The 16,820-nt window shown below is 37.3% G+C and overlaps 2 protein-coding genes across 6 annotated transcripts; one reads left to right on the top strand and one right to left on the bottom strand.

Annotated features, from left to right (window-relative positions):
* The first annotated feature begins 4,551 nt into the window (after window positions 1-4,551).
* Window positions 4,552-10,984, top strand: LOC130743384 (putative RNA polymerase II subunit B1 CTD phosphatase RPAP2 homolog). 3 transcript variants are annotated; one of them, XM_057595607.1, is made up of 8 exons: window positions 4,552-4,908; window positions 6,070-6,093; window positions 6,823-7,442; window positions 7,866-8,672; window positions 8,762-8,955; window positions 9,051-9,314; window positions 9,835-9,993; window positions 10,663-10,984. In XM_057595607.1, the coding sequence occupies exons 3-8, from the start codon at window positions 6,854-6,856 to the stop codon at window positions 10,765-10,767; spliced, it is 2,118 nt and encodes a 705-aa protein (XP_057451590.1). In that variant the 5' UTR covers window positions 4,552-4,908; window positions 6,070-6,093; window positions 6,823-6,853; the 3' UTR covers window positions 10,768-10,984. The 3 variants fall into 3 exon arrangements, with proteins under 3 accessions (XP_057451590.1, XP_057451591.1, XP_057451589.1); XM_057595608.1 differs by having other exon boundaries at window positions 6,070-6,164; window positions 9,942-9,993; XM_057595606.1 differs by having other exon boundaries at window positions 6,070-6,164.
* A 102-nt stretch (window positions 10,985-11,086) lies between these two features.
* On the bottom strand, window positions 11,087-16,605 carry LOC130743385 (protein WVD2-like 4). 3 transcript variants are annotated; one of them, XM_057595610.1, is made up of 9 exons: window positions 16,252-16,603; window positions 13,302-13,466; window positions 12,969-13,218; window positions 12,811-12,869; window positions 12,549-12,626; window positions 12,359-12,431; window positions 12,206-12,277; window positions 11,975-12,082; window positions 11,087-11,719 (listed from the first exon to the last, which is right to left on the bottom strand). In XM_057595610.1, the coding sequence occupies exons 3-9, from the start codon at window positions 13,098-13,100 to the stop codon at window positions 11,282-11,284; spliced, it is 960 nt and encodes a 319-aa protein (XP_057451593.1). In that variant the 5' UTR covers window positions 13,101-13,218; window positions 13,302-13,466; window positions 16,252-16,603; the 3' UTR covers window positions 11,087-11,281. The 3 variants fall into 3 exon arrangements, with proteins under 3 accessions (XP_057451593.1, XP_057451594.1, XP_057451595.1); XM_057595611.1 differs by having other exon boundaries at window positions 13,325-13,466; XM_057595612.1 differs by having other exon boundaries at window positions 11,087-11,716; window positions 12,969-13,466; window positions 16,252-16,605.
* Between the last annotated feature and the right edge of the window lie 215 nt (window positions 16,606-16,820).

Raw genomic sequence — 16,820 nt, 5'->3', positions numbered from 1 at the left:
CGACTTAGCTTAGCGCTAGTAGGATTAGTCATCATAAACGTCGTGGGTAACGTCCCCATCCAATTTGTTTTTCGAAATTCCAATTTTGAAATTCTGAGCTGAAAATAATGATCAAAATACCCCTGCGACAGTTTTCGATCCGAAAATTTTTCTGAGCTTAGATTCGTCTTAGTTACGGCTAATGATAACCTAGGAACCAAGTTTGATCGAAGAAAAATCGGCCCACCTAATTATGAAAAGTGGCCGAGAGCTCCTCATTAAGGGGGGGAGATTTCGTTTTTCGAAAACTGGTCTTAACGCGTTAGATTGTCGTACTTCGGAGTTTGTAATGTTTCGTGTAACCCTAGTACGTATTGTTTGCTGAGTTTCTGACTCATTGTGATTGAATTCTGTGATTTTGCTCTAAGGTTCGTTTGTGGAAACCTTGGGCTTGACTGAACAAGCTTGTGAGCGAGACCTGCACCGCGAGACTTGAACAACTCGAGGTTAGGGCAACTTACTTACTAGTTATTTGTATTGTAGGCGTCGATAACTTCGACTTGAATATTGCTTGATATTGAATATTGCTTGGATATTGTTTATCGCTGTGAATTGGAAAATGTTTTCTAGAGGCTTCGGCCGAGTGAACTTATATGAGACGTGTGTCTCCATTTTCTGAGAGGCTTCGGCCGTTTACTGGTTTCTGTCTTATGATTCCCGCACCGTATTATTGTTGCATCGCTCTTTAGAGCTGAATATTGTTGAATTGATATCGAATTGTGCGTGTTGACGCGATTGCGGAGCGTAGGACATTTGAGTTGATGTTGTTGATCTTTCGGGTTGAGAGGAAACCCTAGGCAGGTCCTGACCTGAGGTCTGAGATCTAGCTCTCTTTGAACACCTAGACTTTTCCCGGGGATTATATTTGGGGGATTTGGGAAACTTTGAATAGTGGAATTTGAAACTTGAGAACTTATGGAACTTGGATTTTGATAATAAACCTCATAACTTGATTAACTCAACTTGAAATGCTTTGATTAATTAACGAGACCTTTAGGGAAAAATTAAGAGTTGGAAATGATTGTGAAAAACGGGAAATAGTCGAAAAGCCTTGAACTTGAGATGATTTGATGGTCGTCACGGGGATGAACCATAGTGACCATGGAAATGTCACTGAGTGCAATATGTACTTCGGCTTTTCACAGCCTAGTCGCAAGACGACTTTGACCTTCGGGTACTTTTAAATTGAGATTTGTGGTTAAACTCGTACGTGTGAGAATGATTCGATGTTTGGTTAACCATATTGCATTATGCATACGTTTGGGGTTTGAGACGGTCAAAAGACTGGGTCTTCACGAAGAACATCAAAAGGGTATCTTCGACTTTGCGGCGCGAATCCGTATGTCCAAACCCGACGGGTTGGGCCGATTCGGCAATAATTGTTGACACGCGCGGATCCGTATATTCAATCCGATGAATTGGATCGATTCGGCGGTAGTCACTCAGGCTCGCGTGAATCCGTATGTTCAATCCGATGGATTGGATCGATTCAGCGATTGCCATTTTTCCTCGCGTGAATCCGTATGTTAAATCCGAGGGATTGGATCGATTCAGCGACAACTTTTCGACACGCGCGGATCCGTATTTTCAATCCGATGGATTGGATCGATTCGGCGATAGTCATTGGACACGCGCAACGTCCGTATGTTCGACTCTTTTGAGTGAACCGACAACGTCCGTGTGCGAGTCCGTATGTTCATCCCGATGGGTTGGATCGACTCGACATGCCTAATTGTGGGAGTTGCGTGTGCGAGTCCGTATGTTCAACCCGATGGGTTGGATCGACTTGACATGCCTATTTGTTGGGATTATCCTTTAAGTTGACATTGCATGCATACATGCACCCTTATTGTATTGTTGAGTAATTGTTTATTGAACTGTTGAGATAGCAGATATCGAATTGTTTATTAGAGCTTTGATAACATGTTATGTATATACCTTAGGGTAGGCAATACATAAATTACATGTATATATACAACATATATATATATATATACCCCCTTATTCTTCACATGTTGGTTGTATTATCTATTTTATTCCGTGAGTGTCCTAGCGCCTTGGCTTTGTTTGTATGTTTGTGTTTGGGCGGTCGGCCTGCTGCCAGGCGTCCGTCAGTCGATTCGTGATGGTTCGTCACTCGAGGAGGACCAGGAGCGTAATGACCATTACTGAAGTTTCGACGATGACCCGGACTGAATGCATGACCAGATGAGGGTTGATGATGGAAGTATAGGGTATGGGTGTTTAGAGCATACTAAGGTTGGGTGTTAGTGTCATAGCTCTGATTCGTCATTTGTACTTTTGGGACAGGGTAGTTTCCGACAGGTTGCTTTCGGTGTGGTTCTCCATAGATGGGAATCGCATGGAGTAGTCGGACGTAAGAAGTCTTTTTGGAAGCCGTTTTGGGCTGACTTACCTTTCGGAGGACTGTATTTATAAAACTTATGACTCTATTTATGAGTCGCACTTGTTTGCCGTTGGGCAATACTTTTAGTTACTTGATGTTACTTTCCGTCACTTGAGGACACTCGTGACGATGTTTTTAGTTACAGCAAGGGTGTGCTTGTATTGTATATTAATCGCTGTTAATCGCGATTGGGTTGAGTCTTTATTTCGACAAGTCATTTTATTTAAAAAAGAAAACAAAACGAAAAAAAAATACCTGCTTTTCCGCTTTATTTTATTTTTGGTTACTAAAGTGACGCCACCGAAATCGGGGTGTTACAGTTGAGCCTATATTTTATGATATAAGTTGTTGTTAGTTAGCAGAGTTTTTATTTGTTGTATTGTATAATTGCATTATGCAGGTTTTTAATGTGTGTATGTATAATTGTGTATATATATATATATATATATATATATTATAGATATATATTTATAATTTTTTTATTAAGGCCGCCATAATTATATGACAGTATTTTGGCTTTCCGCCATGGACCGCCATCCGCCATTGATAACACTTCTATGGTTTTGAATTAATTGTTTCATTTTTTTCGTTTCCCCTTTTATGTTGGTTATGATTGGTTTAGTACACTACTAGAAAAAGTATTTTCCACATCAGGGTTTTCACAACGGTGGATGAAATATATGATGTGAAAGATAACGCGGTGGCAATATTGAAATTATAGTAAACTTTTATGAGAGTTTTCACATCAGTTGAGAATATGTCTAATGTGAAAAGTAATTAGTAAACATTTTTTACAACGGTAAATACAATAAGCGATGTGAAAGCTAAATGCGGTGACATTTTTGAAATTTTAATGAAGTACTTTTCACATCGATTATAATATAACCGTTGGGAAAAGTCCTTCTTTTCTTTAGTTTTCACATCGGTTATATTACAACCGTTGGGAAAAGTCTCTCTTTTCTTTAGATTTCACATCGGTTATAATATAACCGTTGGGGAAAGTCTCTCTTTCTTAAATTTGTGCACAAACGCTGAAGCTTTCTTCTTTAAGACCAAATACAATGGTTTGTTGAGAGGGGAGTTGAGGGTAGTTGAGAGCAGTGTTATTAAACTCGGCTCGAACCGGCCGGTTCGACCGGTTGAACCGGGAACCACGTGGCGCGTTGAGAGCTCTAAACATGTTGAGAGGGTGTAGTGCGGTGCCACGTGGCGCGTTCTGGTTCGTTATCCGGATTTTTATCATCTTAATATTTAGAACTCAATTATTTCATTGCAAAAAAAATTTTCTAGAAATTTTTTTTAACCAAAATTCATGATTTTTTTTCCTCTATAAATAGAGACTTGGTTCGTTTGATTTGGATAAAAAAAAAACCAAGTTTTTCACTATTTTTATAATTTTTCATGATTTAAATTGTTGAGTGTTTATTGTTTTAATTTAATTTAAATCGATAATTGTAATTTTATGTAAATCATAAAAAAAAATATAAAATTAAATAAAAATATGAAATAAAAAAGTGGTAGGGTAGGGGTAGGGTGTTGAATGAAAAACCATTGGAGTGGATAAAAGTTGAATGAGTGTTGAATTGGAGAGAGAAGATGATGTGGAGTGTTGGGAAGATAAAAAGTGGTGTTGAGAGTAAGTAAATTAAACAAACCATTATATATGGTCTAACATTCACGCTGAAAACCCTAATCAGAGCATCTCCAATGCAAGGTTCTTAGTTCTTATTTTGGAGTTAAGAACCAAGAACTAAGAACTTTACCATTGGAGGTGCTGACATAGACTCCTTAGTTCTTAAAAATAAGAACTCAGTTCTTATATAAGGAGTTTTGCTTTTTGAGTTCTCAGCTTAAAATATTAATTATTTCTCTCTCATCCAAATAACTTTATTACTTTATGAATAAAAAGTGTAAATAATATGGTTGGTGGGACCAAATGAATAGTACTAAGATGGTTGGTGGGACCAAATGAATAGTACTAAGAACTAAGAACTCATGATTGGAGCAAAATTGCTTGAGAGTTGCTTAAACACATGTGACAATACGGGCTCACATGAATACCGCTAAGAACTAAGAAATAATAAATAGCATTGGAGATGCTCTCATGGTGCAAGCCCCTCACTCTCTCTGACTCCACGCCTTTCTTCCCCTTTCTCCCTCTGCTCCCGCCTCCACCGCATCCACCTCTGTCCCCGCCTTCCACCTCGACTCCGCCGCCTCTCTGCCAAGCCCCTCACTCTCTCCATCTCCGTCTGCAACGGCCGCAAGGGCCGCACGTGCGGCGTCCGCTCCGCCAAGTTTCTCGGCCGTGTCCGCCTCACCGTTCACCTCAACACCGCCCTCTCACAGCACATTCCATAGTGGGTGGTTCAAATTGGCCAGGAACGGTGGTGAACCGGGTTCCTACTTCTTCTCCATCACTGGGTTTTTGAGTGATTGAGAAACAAGGAAGAAATTTCAAGGTAATTGCTTAGAACCAGCTGTGAAGCACTGTAGTATGCAGGGTTGCAAGTCAAGTAGTGTTCTACTCTAGTCTCTTAATTTGGCATGTTTGATCCTTTTGGTGTTTGGAGTTAATCTCTGACTGCATGTTTATATAACATAATGAAACACTCATATGCTAGTTTGTGACATTTCTCTATCTTTTGTTTTGGTTTAGTAATATCTGTGTGTTGTTCACTTTTTAACAATGAACACTCTTTATAAGTTATGGTGAATGTGAATTTTGAGTAACTCAATGTGATATTCAAATATGAACTAACACTCACCTAAGGGGAATGTTAAAAAGCAATGAAAGATTACTGAAATTGAAGAGTCTATTTGATTTAGTTATACTAAGTTAACTAATGGACAAAGAAATAGTGCAAGTGAAATAAAATTGCAGACCTAAAACTGATCATGGTGTGTTGGAAACCAGTAAAATTAGACTAGGTTAAATGTATGCCCATGTGTGTATTGGTAAGTGAGAGAGAGAGAGGATGGTAAAACATGTGTGAAGTTTCTTGAAAAGGGAGAGCATAAGGTCCTTGAAAGCACCCTTCATTTGCTCCTTGTCAAGTCATCTTCTCATCAAGCTGCTTATATTCTAACAAAACCTCTTGCTATTGGGCCATTTCATCAGAACTGGACAGGCATGGAATTGGACATTCACATTCAAGCTTTAAGGGGGTGTCACGATTATATTAGCTTAGTTCCTTAGTTAACAAGAAGCAGTAGCAATATCTTAGTTTCAGTTTAGTCAGCTAAGCTTTTCCCTCCAATTCTGTTTAGTTTTTCTTTAGTTGTTTTTCTGTTTAGCTGCTAGCATGTGCTAATCACATTGTAAAGCCATACTTGTTAGGTTCACCATATATGAATAAAGAAGAGGGAACAGAATCAGTTACTTCAGTGATTCTCACATTCTTTCTTTGTTAGTGATTTCCAACATCCCTTTGTCTCTTTTTGGAGATACATTACATTTGAAGCAATTTTTTGTAAAGAGAGTACATCAGAAATATTTTGGACTGTGTTGTGCCATTTGTTTTCTAGTTTAGATAGTCTTTTTCTTTTGGCTTTGTGATGCCTTCTTGTAATGACTCCATTTGCTTTTGTTTTTATCTTACCTTTCTTTTGATACTTTGCAGAAGCTTGGCACCTGTTGTGGAAAGGTACTTAGCTTGAGTTGAAAAAACAATAGCAGCTGAGTTGAAAAGGAGATTGCTTTCTTCCATCTTTGCTGGTCTCTTTCTCTATTGTTTTCCTCATGCTGGCTTGCACGCCTCTACTGATATGTTGACTATTTTTTGCACTTGTCTTTACTAGTTAGTTTTAGTACTAGTTAGATTTGTTATAGTTCTTCTAGTCTATTCTGTTTTATTTCGGCTTTGCTATGTATTTTCCTTTGATGCTAAAACTCACTTGAGAGAGTGTGTTTTCAAGATCTCTTTTTTTTCTAATAAATGTTCATTTTTTAAAAATATATGTACAGGTCAAATTAGTGTAAAAAAAGCGAAAGAAAAAAACATTTTACATCAGTTTTAAACAGAACTGATGTGGCAAGTACACATTTCACATCGGTTATCTGGTATAACCGATGTGAAATGTTTTTATTTTGGCACGTTTTTTACATCGGTTATCTGCTATAACCGATGTAAAAAAGTACTTACCACATCGGTTGTATAACCGATGTGAAAAGTTGAGGACATACCTCATCACCTTTTTTTACATCGGATGCAAACCGATGTGGAAAGTCAGAAATAACCGATGTAAAAAGTACTTTTTCTAGTAGTGATAACACAATGGATTGCTCTATTTATGCCTTGAATTTTGAATTTTATTGGAATGTACTCAATCTAGTAACTTATGGGGGTTTTCCTTGTACATGATGCAATTTTCAGATACTTGGTTGCTTGTGAGGCTTTTGGTTCAATGGCAAAGGACCAACCTGTTTTTGTCAAAGATGCTGTTTTGAAATTGCAATTGTCCCTCTTTGAAGGCATCCGAAGCGAAGACCAGCTTTTTGCAGCTGGGTCTTTGATATCGAGGAGTGACTATGAAGATGTTGTGACTGAGAGGTCCATTACAAATGTATGTGGTTATCCACTCTGCCAAAATGGTTTACCCTCCGATCGCCCCCGGAAGGGTAGATATCGGATTTCGCTGAAGGAGCACAAAGTTTATGATCTGCACGAGACGTACATGTTTTGTTCTTCCACTTGTGTTGTTAACGGCAAAGCTTTTGCTGGGACCTTGCAAGATGAGAGGTGCCCGACTGTGGACCCAGAGAAACTCAACGATGTTCTCAGGTTGTTTGAGAATTTGAATGCGGAACCTGTGGAGGATTTGGGGAAGGGTGGAGATTTAGGTTTGTCTGGCTTGAGAATCCAGGAGAAAACTGAGTCCAGCACTGGGGAGGTGTCCTTGGATCAGTGGCTTGGACCTTCAAATGCAATTGAGGGTTATGTACCAAAGCAAAGAAAGAGTGATTCTAAGAGTTCTCAGAAAAATATCAAAAAAGGTGAGAATTTTATGGAACTCCTTAATAATTAAGACCCTAGGTAGTCAGATAGCCTTATGCAATTTCTTGCTTGAGATTGTCTTTGTTTATTGTATCAAATTCAATGTTTGGTCTATGGGTGATTCCGAGGACCGAATTTCTGTGAAATGGAATAATGAAGTGATAAATTCTTATCAGTTGTTATCAAATATCTGCCATGGCGCCGCCATGGCAGTTTCTCATGGCGGTTTTTTGGCTTTCCGCCATAGCCGATATCCCGCCATATGGCGGCCATATTCCGTCATATTCCGCCACATCCCGCCATATTCCGCCATTATTTATCATGTATGGCGGGATTTCGGCTTTCCGCCATCCGCAATTAACAACACTGATTCTTATCCTTTTTCACTTTCCAATGAAGTGAGATTTGATTATGAATTGCAGGGTCCAAAGCTAGTCGTGGCAGGTTGAATGATGAAAAAAAATCAATATACAGTGAGATGGACTTCATGAGTACTATAATTACGCAAGATGAGTATAGTGTTTCTAAAGTATCATCAGGTCAAACCGACATAACTGCTGATCAACAAATTAAGCCAGTGGCCAAATTGGAGGTGCCAAAAAAGGCTGATAAGGTTAGTAAAGATGATGATAGTGTACAAGATCTGTCTTCATCTTTCAAGAGTAGTCTAAATTTAAGTACCTCAGAAAAAGAGAAGGAAATAGATAAATCAGATGAACCTGTTATCAAATCCTCTCTCAATCCTTCTGTTGAAAAGATAGCTGTTCATTCTTCCACCATGTCAGAAATACTTGATGTAGAACAAAATATTTCTGAAAGGAAATCAATACAACTCCAAGGGGAAACAAGCAGAGTTGCTGCTAATCAGAATGCCTCCACCTCCAGTTTAGATCCTGTCAATGTTGAAGGGGAATTTCAAATAGAAAAAGAAACTGGATCATACAAGACTAGACCCAAATCATCTCTTAAATCCACTGGTAAAAAGAAACTTAGTCGCTCTGTTACTTGGGCTGATGAGAAAACCAACAGCTCTGGGAGTAAAGATCTTTGTTCTGTTAGAGAATTTGGAGATGGAGATATTAAAAAAGAATCTGATTTAGAGGGTAATATAGATGTTACTGATGATGATGAAGATATGATACGTCGTGCATCAGCAGAAGCATGTGCAATTGCATTGAGCCAAGCATCAGAAGCAGTTGCATCTGGAGACTCAGATATCACTGATGCTGGTAATTACCATTTCTTTGAAAGGGCTTTCTATTCAAATATTAAATGATTCCTTGAATAATTTCTTGTCTGTCAATGAATCTTGTTGCAGTTTCTGAAGCTGGAATCATTATATTGCCATCTTCTCATGATGTTGTTGAGGAAGGTACTATGGAGGATGTTGATATTCCAGAAACAGATGGAGTTACTCTGAAATGGCCTAGAAAGCCTGGAATTTCTGATTTTGACTTGTTTGACTCTGAAGACTCATGGCATGACCCTCCACCAGAGGGTTTCAGTTTGACTGTAAGTTTCTAGTAAGCATTTTTACAAATATTCAAACTGTGCAAGTTTTCATGGTACTCTGACATTCCTCATTTTTTCATAAAACTTTATTTCAGTTGTCACCTTTTGCATCTATGTGGAATGCCCTCTTTTCATGGACAACATCATCTTCTTTGGCATATATATATGGGAGGGATGTAAGTTTTCATGAAGACTTTCTATCAGTTAACGGGAGAGAATATCCTTGCAAAATTATCTTGACAGATGGTCGGTCATCTGAAATAAAGCAAACTTTAGCCAGTTGTCTTGCTCGAGCTTTACCTGCAGTTGTCGCTGAGCTCAGGCTGCCAATTCCAGTATCTACCTTAGAGCAAGGGATGGTATGATTTTGAAGTTATCTGTCTATTTTAGTTTATGTTGTATTATAGTTGTTCTAAATTAAGTTCAGAACAGATTTATTACACTCTGGTAGGCATGGCCTAATTGATGTAATACTATTGATTTAGATGTGTCTAATATGTTTGTCAACCCCATTACCCCAATTTTGATATGCAAATGGCAAATTCTGTTCATATGAAAAGATGAATCATAATTTTAAGCATCACTTTAGAAATTTGTGAATGAAGGGGAGTCTTAATGCAATGTTATTGAATGTGAAATCTGCCTCTTGCAAGGTTAGGTTTTGGGTCTTTTGACCCTTAAGTGAACCCAACACGTGGTGGGATCTATACAGCACTAGGCTGCCTTCTTTTTCAAAGTTTAGCAATTCATGAGAGTTCATGGGTTGTGCATAGTCCAAAGATATAATCTTCATATCTGTGTTGTGGAAATATATTAAATATATCCAATTACTTGTTTATACGGATGAATTATATGGAAGTTCTCATAACTTTTTCTTAGGTATGCTTGCTGGATACAATGTCATTTGTGGATGCACTTCCAGCATTCAGAATGAAACAATGGCAAGTTGTTGTTCTTTTGTTCATTGATGCGTTGTCCATTTGTAGAATACCTGCTCTTATCTCATACATGATGGATCGGAGGGACTTGTTTCACAAGGTGAGAGACCCTTTGTTTTATTGTACTGATTTATTATTTTATGTACATGACTATATCAGGAATCTGATTGATACCCATGAAGCATTACATAATGATGTTGGATTGCATAGATATCATGACGTAGAAAGCGTAAACCCTTATTCTGACAATGATCTTTTGGCTTAGGTAGTTCAGTTGAAGACTTGAAGTCTAATATATTCAATTTTCGATAATTTCATTTGCTAGCGTTTGTAACTTTTCATCTGGATTTCCCTTAACTCTTGATATTGATTCTGTTGTGAACTTAACTATATAAATACTAGGCTGCCTTGTACAGCTTACGCTTGATAGCCATATTTTATGATCCTATTATTTAGTTCATCTCATATGGTTATTCTCCCATGCAAACTTGAAATTCTTATTTCAAACTTTGGGCACTCCATCTTGTTTATTGAACGTACATGTTACTTGAAAAAGAAAACCCAACTTGGAAGTTTTCCTTTTACTATGATTTCCATATAAACTTATCTATGATGGCTTGCAAAGATTCCTATAAGGCTAAGCTGGAAAATAGAGCTTAATGTTTACTAATATGAAATTGTATAGTTTATCTTATGCCGCCTCTTGTAATAATTCACTCTACTCTCAAATTTGCTTACCATTGTTCTGGTGTTCGTTTTGATGAAACAGGTTCTGAATGGTTCCCAATTAGGTATGGAAGAGTACGAGGTTTTGAAGGATCTCATTATTCCACTTGGCAAAGCACCTCATTTCTCTTCTCAAAGGGGAGCGTGACGACACAAAATTTCAATCTTAATGGCCAAACACTGGGACTTCATGAAACACCTAGATATTTCTTTAATGATTGAGTGCAATATTTTTTTTCCTTTGGAGAAGTTACCTTTCCAGCATTGAAGTGCTAGGAAATGATGAATGCAAAATTGGTATTCAAATTGACAATATTCTGAAGTTGTGTTCGAATTAAATGACAGTTTATGGAATGTTGTGAGGCTGTCTCCTAGTTTTACTTCTTATAGAAACAATATGTCAGGTCAGGGGATAAAAGGACAAATATTCTTCAACACAACTACATGAAAATCTAACCAAAATCACATTAACCGATTGCAAAATCATGAATTCACAAGGCTCTCTTACAATTCATTACAAACAGTAACAATTTAATAAAAGAAGCAACTATCTTCAATGCAATACATGTTTATGATGAATATGAAGCAAACCTCTATATTCACAATAATAATAATAATGAAATAACTGGTAATATGAATAAATGCTTTCCAGGTACATGAATCTATACTCCAACAGTAACCTCATATGATACAATCTCGGCTGTGTATGTATTCAAGTCTAGATCACCATTCTCAGCAAGGTCATTTTGGACCATGCCATTTTGGAATTCAGCATTGCTAACTGGTAGATCTTGACATTCTTCATTGCTTCCTACACCAGCTTTTGCATCTTGGTTGGTTTCTGAGACCTTACTTGTAGAATCACTTTCGGTTTTGTTGTTGTTGGTTGCGGTTTCTTGAGGCTGCAGCTTGGCTTGAGATTTTTTGTTTGGTTTCTTTGAAATCACATCTTTATATCCCTTTACCTTTGCCTTGGTTGAATCATTCAGCTGTTGCTTCACACGAGGGCTAGAACAAGATTTATCCTCTAAATTGGTGTTCACAGCAGATCCTTTGTTCCTTCCAAGTTTTGGGGATTTTGGGCGTGTTGTAGGTATCTTCTACTCAGTAAATAAAGTACATCAGAAAGAATATGAAAAGAGTAAATCCCCTGAAATTAATACTGAAGAAGAAAGAGTAGGTTATTCAGCTAAATAACACATAATGAACAAGCATTTGTATAACCATGGCAATTAACTTCATTGACATGAAAATTTGAGGAAGAAAAAACTGTAATTCTGAGAGTGGACAAAGTATCTCAGAACTCATTATTAGAAGACAATATAATCTGGGAGAACATGTGCTAGATGAGTTACCTTCTTCAGTTCAACTTTTGGAGGAGGTTCCTTATAGAAATTTGGCATTGGAGCGGCTTTGAATGTCATCTTCTTCCTCATTTGCTTGATCTCCGCCTCCTGGTTTTCCTGCCAAAAATCAGAAGAAAAAAAGGGGAGAATAAGCCGAAAGCAGCCAATAAGCTTCCAGTGAAAACTCAAACCACAAGGAACGGAATCTCTTAAACTCATCTAAGTTTTTCACATTGGTACCTTTGATTTCTCTTGCAGATTAGTTTTCTCTGCCTCCTTTTCCTGAATTTTCTCTTCTAGCTTCGAGAAGAACTGATGAAAAAGGAGAAAATAAAGTTAATAACTAGCAGATGCAATATTAATATAAATAGGTTGTAAGGTTTCAACAACAACCTCCTTCCGCTTTTCAGCTCGTTCTTGCAATCTGGAGGAAAATCCAGAACCACTATTCCTCCGCGTAGCACTTCTGATAGCATATAAACGAAATTTCATGCATATGTTAGATAAAGAAAAAGAAGAAATTCAGAAAGAATGACAAGCTAGAATGACATGATGATCTCAGAGTTTAAGTGTATAATCGTACGAAGTAGTGGAATGAGAATCATCATCCTCTTTATTTGATTTTTCAGTTTTTGCTGGGTTTGAAATCTGATCAACAGGTCTGCAATAATGTCACAAATTCATAAACCACTCAGCCGAAAAATGCAGAGCACTCTCTAAAAGATATGAATAGTTTTCAATACAATTGAGTCTACCTTAGATTGAAATACATTGGTAGAGAATATTATAAACTGAGATAAACTGTAAATAAGGATTCAGTAAATCTTGGAAGTTAAGAAATTTACACGGATGCCTCAGATGTAACACTCTTCACAACTGCCTTAACCGAAGTAGACCTTCCAAACTGGTAGAAAAAACATAAGTCATGAACATGGAGACCAGTTAAAAGAAGCTACCAGCTACAAAAAGAAAGACACTGAGAAGAAAAGAAAAGAAAATGTACCACAGAGCATTTAAAGCTATTCGTGGATGTCAAAGAAGTCCTTTGGTTAGAATTTCCAGGATTTGTCTTTGCCTCCTTAGAGTTTACTTCAGAGTTTGTCAACCTGCTCGAAAGTCGAAGATCTAACCCCATTACCTTGATTGGCAAGCTTATTTTCTGTCTTCAGAAGAATTCCATCAGTGCTTTTCTTCATACCATCTCCGCGAGCTGATTTGGCTGGGAAAGAAAGGCTCTTGGAAATGTTTGGCCTCTGTAGTTAAAGTGGTCCATCATGTACTATGTGCGGTACTGTTTCATTGACGATAAACGATTCTGATACACTGTATATGGTACCTTGGAACGTTTTGGGATCTTACTTGTTGTTGAATTGTGGCTTTCAGGTTCTATTGTGGGTTCAGATACTTCATTCTGGGCCTGAATTTCTGCATTAGGGTGGCTGTTTCCCCAATAACATGTTTCTCATCCTCCATTGCAACTCCATTTTCAGATTCCATTGTGCTATAAATAGTCACAAAAAATAAAGTCCAGTAAGATCAGTTATAAAAGAAAAACACTTCTATCTTTCGGTTCCTGAATCACATAACTAAATACGCAGAACATGGAATAGAAAATCCAATTAAATATGCACATTTCTTCAAAGCTTTAACCTCTCAAGGCTTCTAGCTTCTTTAGATTGTGAATGATACAGATAAATCAACTGAGGATGGCTAAATCTCTCAAAATGTTTTGTTTAATTATGTAAGCAGTGGTAACTAGTACTCCAGACCATAATATATAACATGTATATGCCATTGCAATTCAGCAAAAGCACACACACCCTTAGGTTGTGTTTGGATGGGGGAATATTTGAGGGGAATGTAATTTTAGAGGGTATTTCAAATCCCTTCAATTAAAATACCTTGTTTGGATATCTAATGTGGAGAATTCTCAAATTACTAGTAATTAAATGAGGTATTTTACTCAATAGAATTTAGGGTAATTGAAATCACCTCAAAATAGGAGGAATTTCAAATTCTTCATCTCTCCCTTAACCCTATCTAAATTCACTAAAAAAAATTAATCTCGGCTAAAAACCCTAAAATCGGCCATAAACTCGAAAGTCAACCAAAAACTCAAAAATCGGCCCAAAACCCTAAAAATTGGCCCGACACTCAAAAATTGGCAGAAAACAGAAATATGGTCCAAAACCCTAAAAATCGATCCGACTCTCAAAAATCGGCTGAAAACTCGAAAGTCAGCACAAAACCCTAAAAATTTGCCGATAACCCTAAGAATCGGCCGAAAACGTGAAAGTCGGCATGAAACTCAAAAATCGATCCAAAACCCTAAACTCGGCTGAAAACTCAAAATTCGGCCGAAAACTCTAAAATCGGCCCAAAACCCTAAAAATCAGCAAAAAAACTCAAAAATCAACACAAAACCCTAAAAATCGGCCTGACACACAAAAATTGACCGAAAACCCAAAATCGGCCCATAACCCTAAAAATTGGCCGATAACCCTAAGAATCGGCCGAAAACTCAAAAATCGGCCCAAAACCCTAAAAATCGACCGAAAACTCAAAAATCGGAACAAAACCCTAAATATCGGCCGAAAACCTGAAAGTTGGCCCAAAACCCTAAAAATGGGCTCGATTCTCAAAAATCGGCCGAAAACTCGAAATTCGGCACAAAACCCTAAAAATCAGCCGAAAACCCGAAAGGTCGGGTTTTAGGTTTTTCGGACAATTTTTGAGTGTCGGGCTGATTTTTAGGGTTTTGTGCCGACTTTTAAGTTTTCGGACGATTTTTTAAAGTCGGGCAATTTTTAGGGTTTTTGGCCGATTTTTGGGTTTTGGGGATTTTTGAGTTTCTGGCCGAATTTCACGTTTTCGGCCGATTCTTAGGGTTATCGGCCAATTTTTAGGATTATGGGCCGATTTTGGGTTTTCGGTCAATTTTTTAGGGTCGGGGCGATTTTTAGGGTTTTGTGTCGACTTTTGAGTTTTTGGACGATTTTTAGAGTCAGGCAATTTTTAGGGTTTTCAGCCGATTTTTTAGTTTCCAGCCGATTTTTGGGTTTTGGGAATTTTTGAGTTTCGGGCCGAATTTTACGTTTTCTGCTGATTCTTAGGGTTATCGGCCAATTTTTAGGATGATGGGCCGATTTTGGGTTTTCGGTCAATTTTTTAGGGTCGGGGAGATTTTTAGGGTTTTGTGCCGACTTTTGAGTTTTCGGCTGATTTTTTCGAGTCGGGCCGATTTTTAGGGTTTTTGGACGGCTTTTGAGTTTTTGGCCGATATTTGAGAGTCAGGTCGATTTTTAGGGTTATGGGCCGATTTTTGAGTTTCGAGTCGACCTTCACGTTTTCGGCCTATTTTTAGGGATTTCTTGCCGTTTTAGGGTTTTGGGCCGCTTTTTAGGGTTTTGTGTCGACTTTTGAGTTTTCGGCTGATTTTTAGGGTTTTTGGCCGATTATATTAAGATAAAAACAATTAAATGAAGGAAATTCATTTATATTACACAAACAAAGAATTTTACAATTGAGCGAATTTCAACATTTTATCCAAACAATAAAATTTGAAATTCAAGGGAATTCAATTGAATCATTTGAATTCCCTATCATTTAAAATCCCTTGAATTTCTACGATCCCTCATCCAAACACAACCTTAGATTATAGTTTTCACTTAAAATTCTAGATCCTACTCAAGGAAGCAGTTCTCTGAAAATCAAATCATATTTAAGGACATATGTAAAACATCAAGAGTAAAACAGTGTCTTCTGATCCATCTTAATGTGCATTCTCTGCAAAATTTTCCACACCCCCTTGAATTTTTTCAAATCCCCAACTTGAATATACATTTTCTAATAACAGCATTTAGTACAACTTTAATTCTGTGCAACATTTGACACAAATCTAGATTCACATTCATCACCACTGATCAACCCTTCCTTTATGTCTCCAAATTGAAATGAAACTACTTAAAATCCCATCATTATCCTCAGATTCCAATGCAAATTCTCTCAGTAAGAACAAAAAATTGACAAAAAAATAAAATACATAGAATGACATTGGATCTTCATCCCCTGCAACAAACTCCACACAAAATCAACACAGACCCAGATAAAGACAACCTTGATTTATATTTATATATGAAAAAACATAGTCCAATAAAAGAAGCTAAGCAGAATCCAAATCAAAACAACAGAAACACAGAATTCAATCTGGAAAACAAACATCAATGTGGGAATTCATGTCTTCTAAACTCTGGATCATATGCATATGAAACACACACTTTGAATACCTCTAAAACTTTGGTTTCTGAGCAGTGTTGACTCGATTTACGAAGAGGATTACAAATTCAGACACTGGATTGTGCAGAAAATTGGTAGATTTTTTTATGATCGATGGTTGTTTTGTTTGGTTTGGATTAAAAGAAATGGAATTTGAAGTGTGTGCTTGTAAGATAGTTGAAACTTGAAACTGAAAGATGATGGAGTTGGTGACACTGAGGTTTTGGTTGCAAGAGAAGAGAAGAGAGATTTGTGGGAAGAAAGAAAGAAAGATGAAGTGGGACAAGCTTTCAATGAATGAATGGAATAGATAGATTAATAGGAACTGCCACAATGACTCTTCTACCACCACTCCCTGTAACATGTAACCGTCACAAGAATAATATTATTTCTTTTTCTCTTTCTTATTACTACTTCTTTTTTTCTTTTTTTTTTATAAACAAAAGAATTGCATTTAAATTTAGCACAAGGTGCTAACCCAAATACAAGAGATAAGAAGAAATTGAAAAACAGAAAGCAAGGAAAACAGAAAACCCAACAACCTACAACAAAAACAAACAATCAGCACTAGAAATACCCC

Source organism: Lotus japonicus, chromosome 3 (assembly GCF_012489685.1).
Source record: "Lotus japonicus ecotype B-129 chromosome 3, LjGifu_v1.2".
Classification (NCBI taxonomy): Eukaryota; Viridiplantae; Streptophyta; class Magnoliopsida; order Fabales; family Fabaceae; genus Lotus; species Lotus japonicus.
The sequence above is the reverse complement of the archived record's forward strand: the minus strand, read 5'-3'. Positions and strand labels throughout refer to the sequence as shown.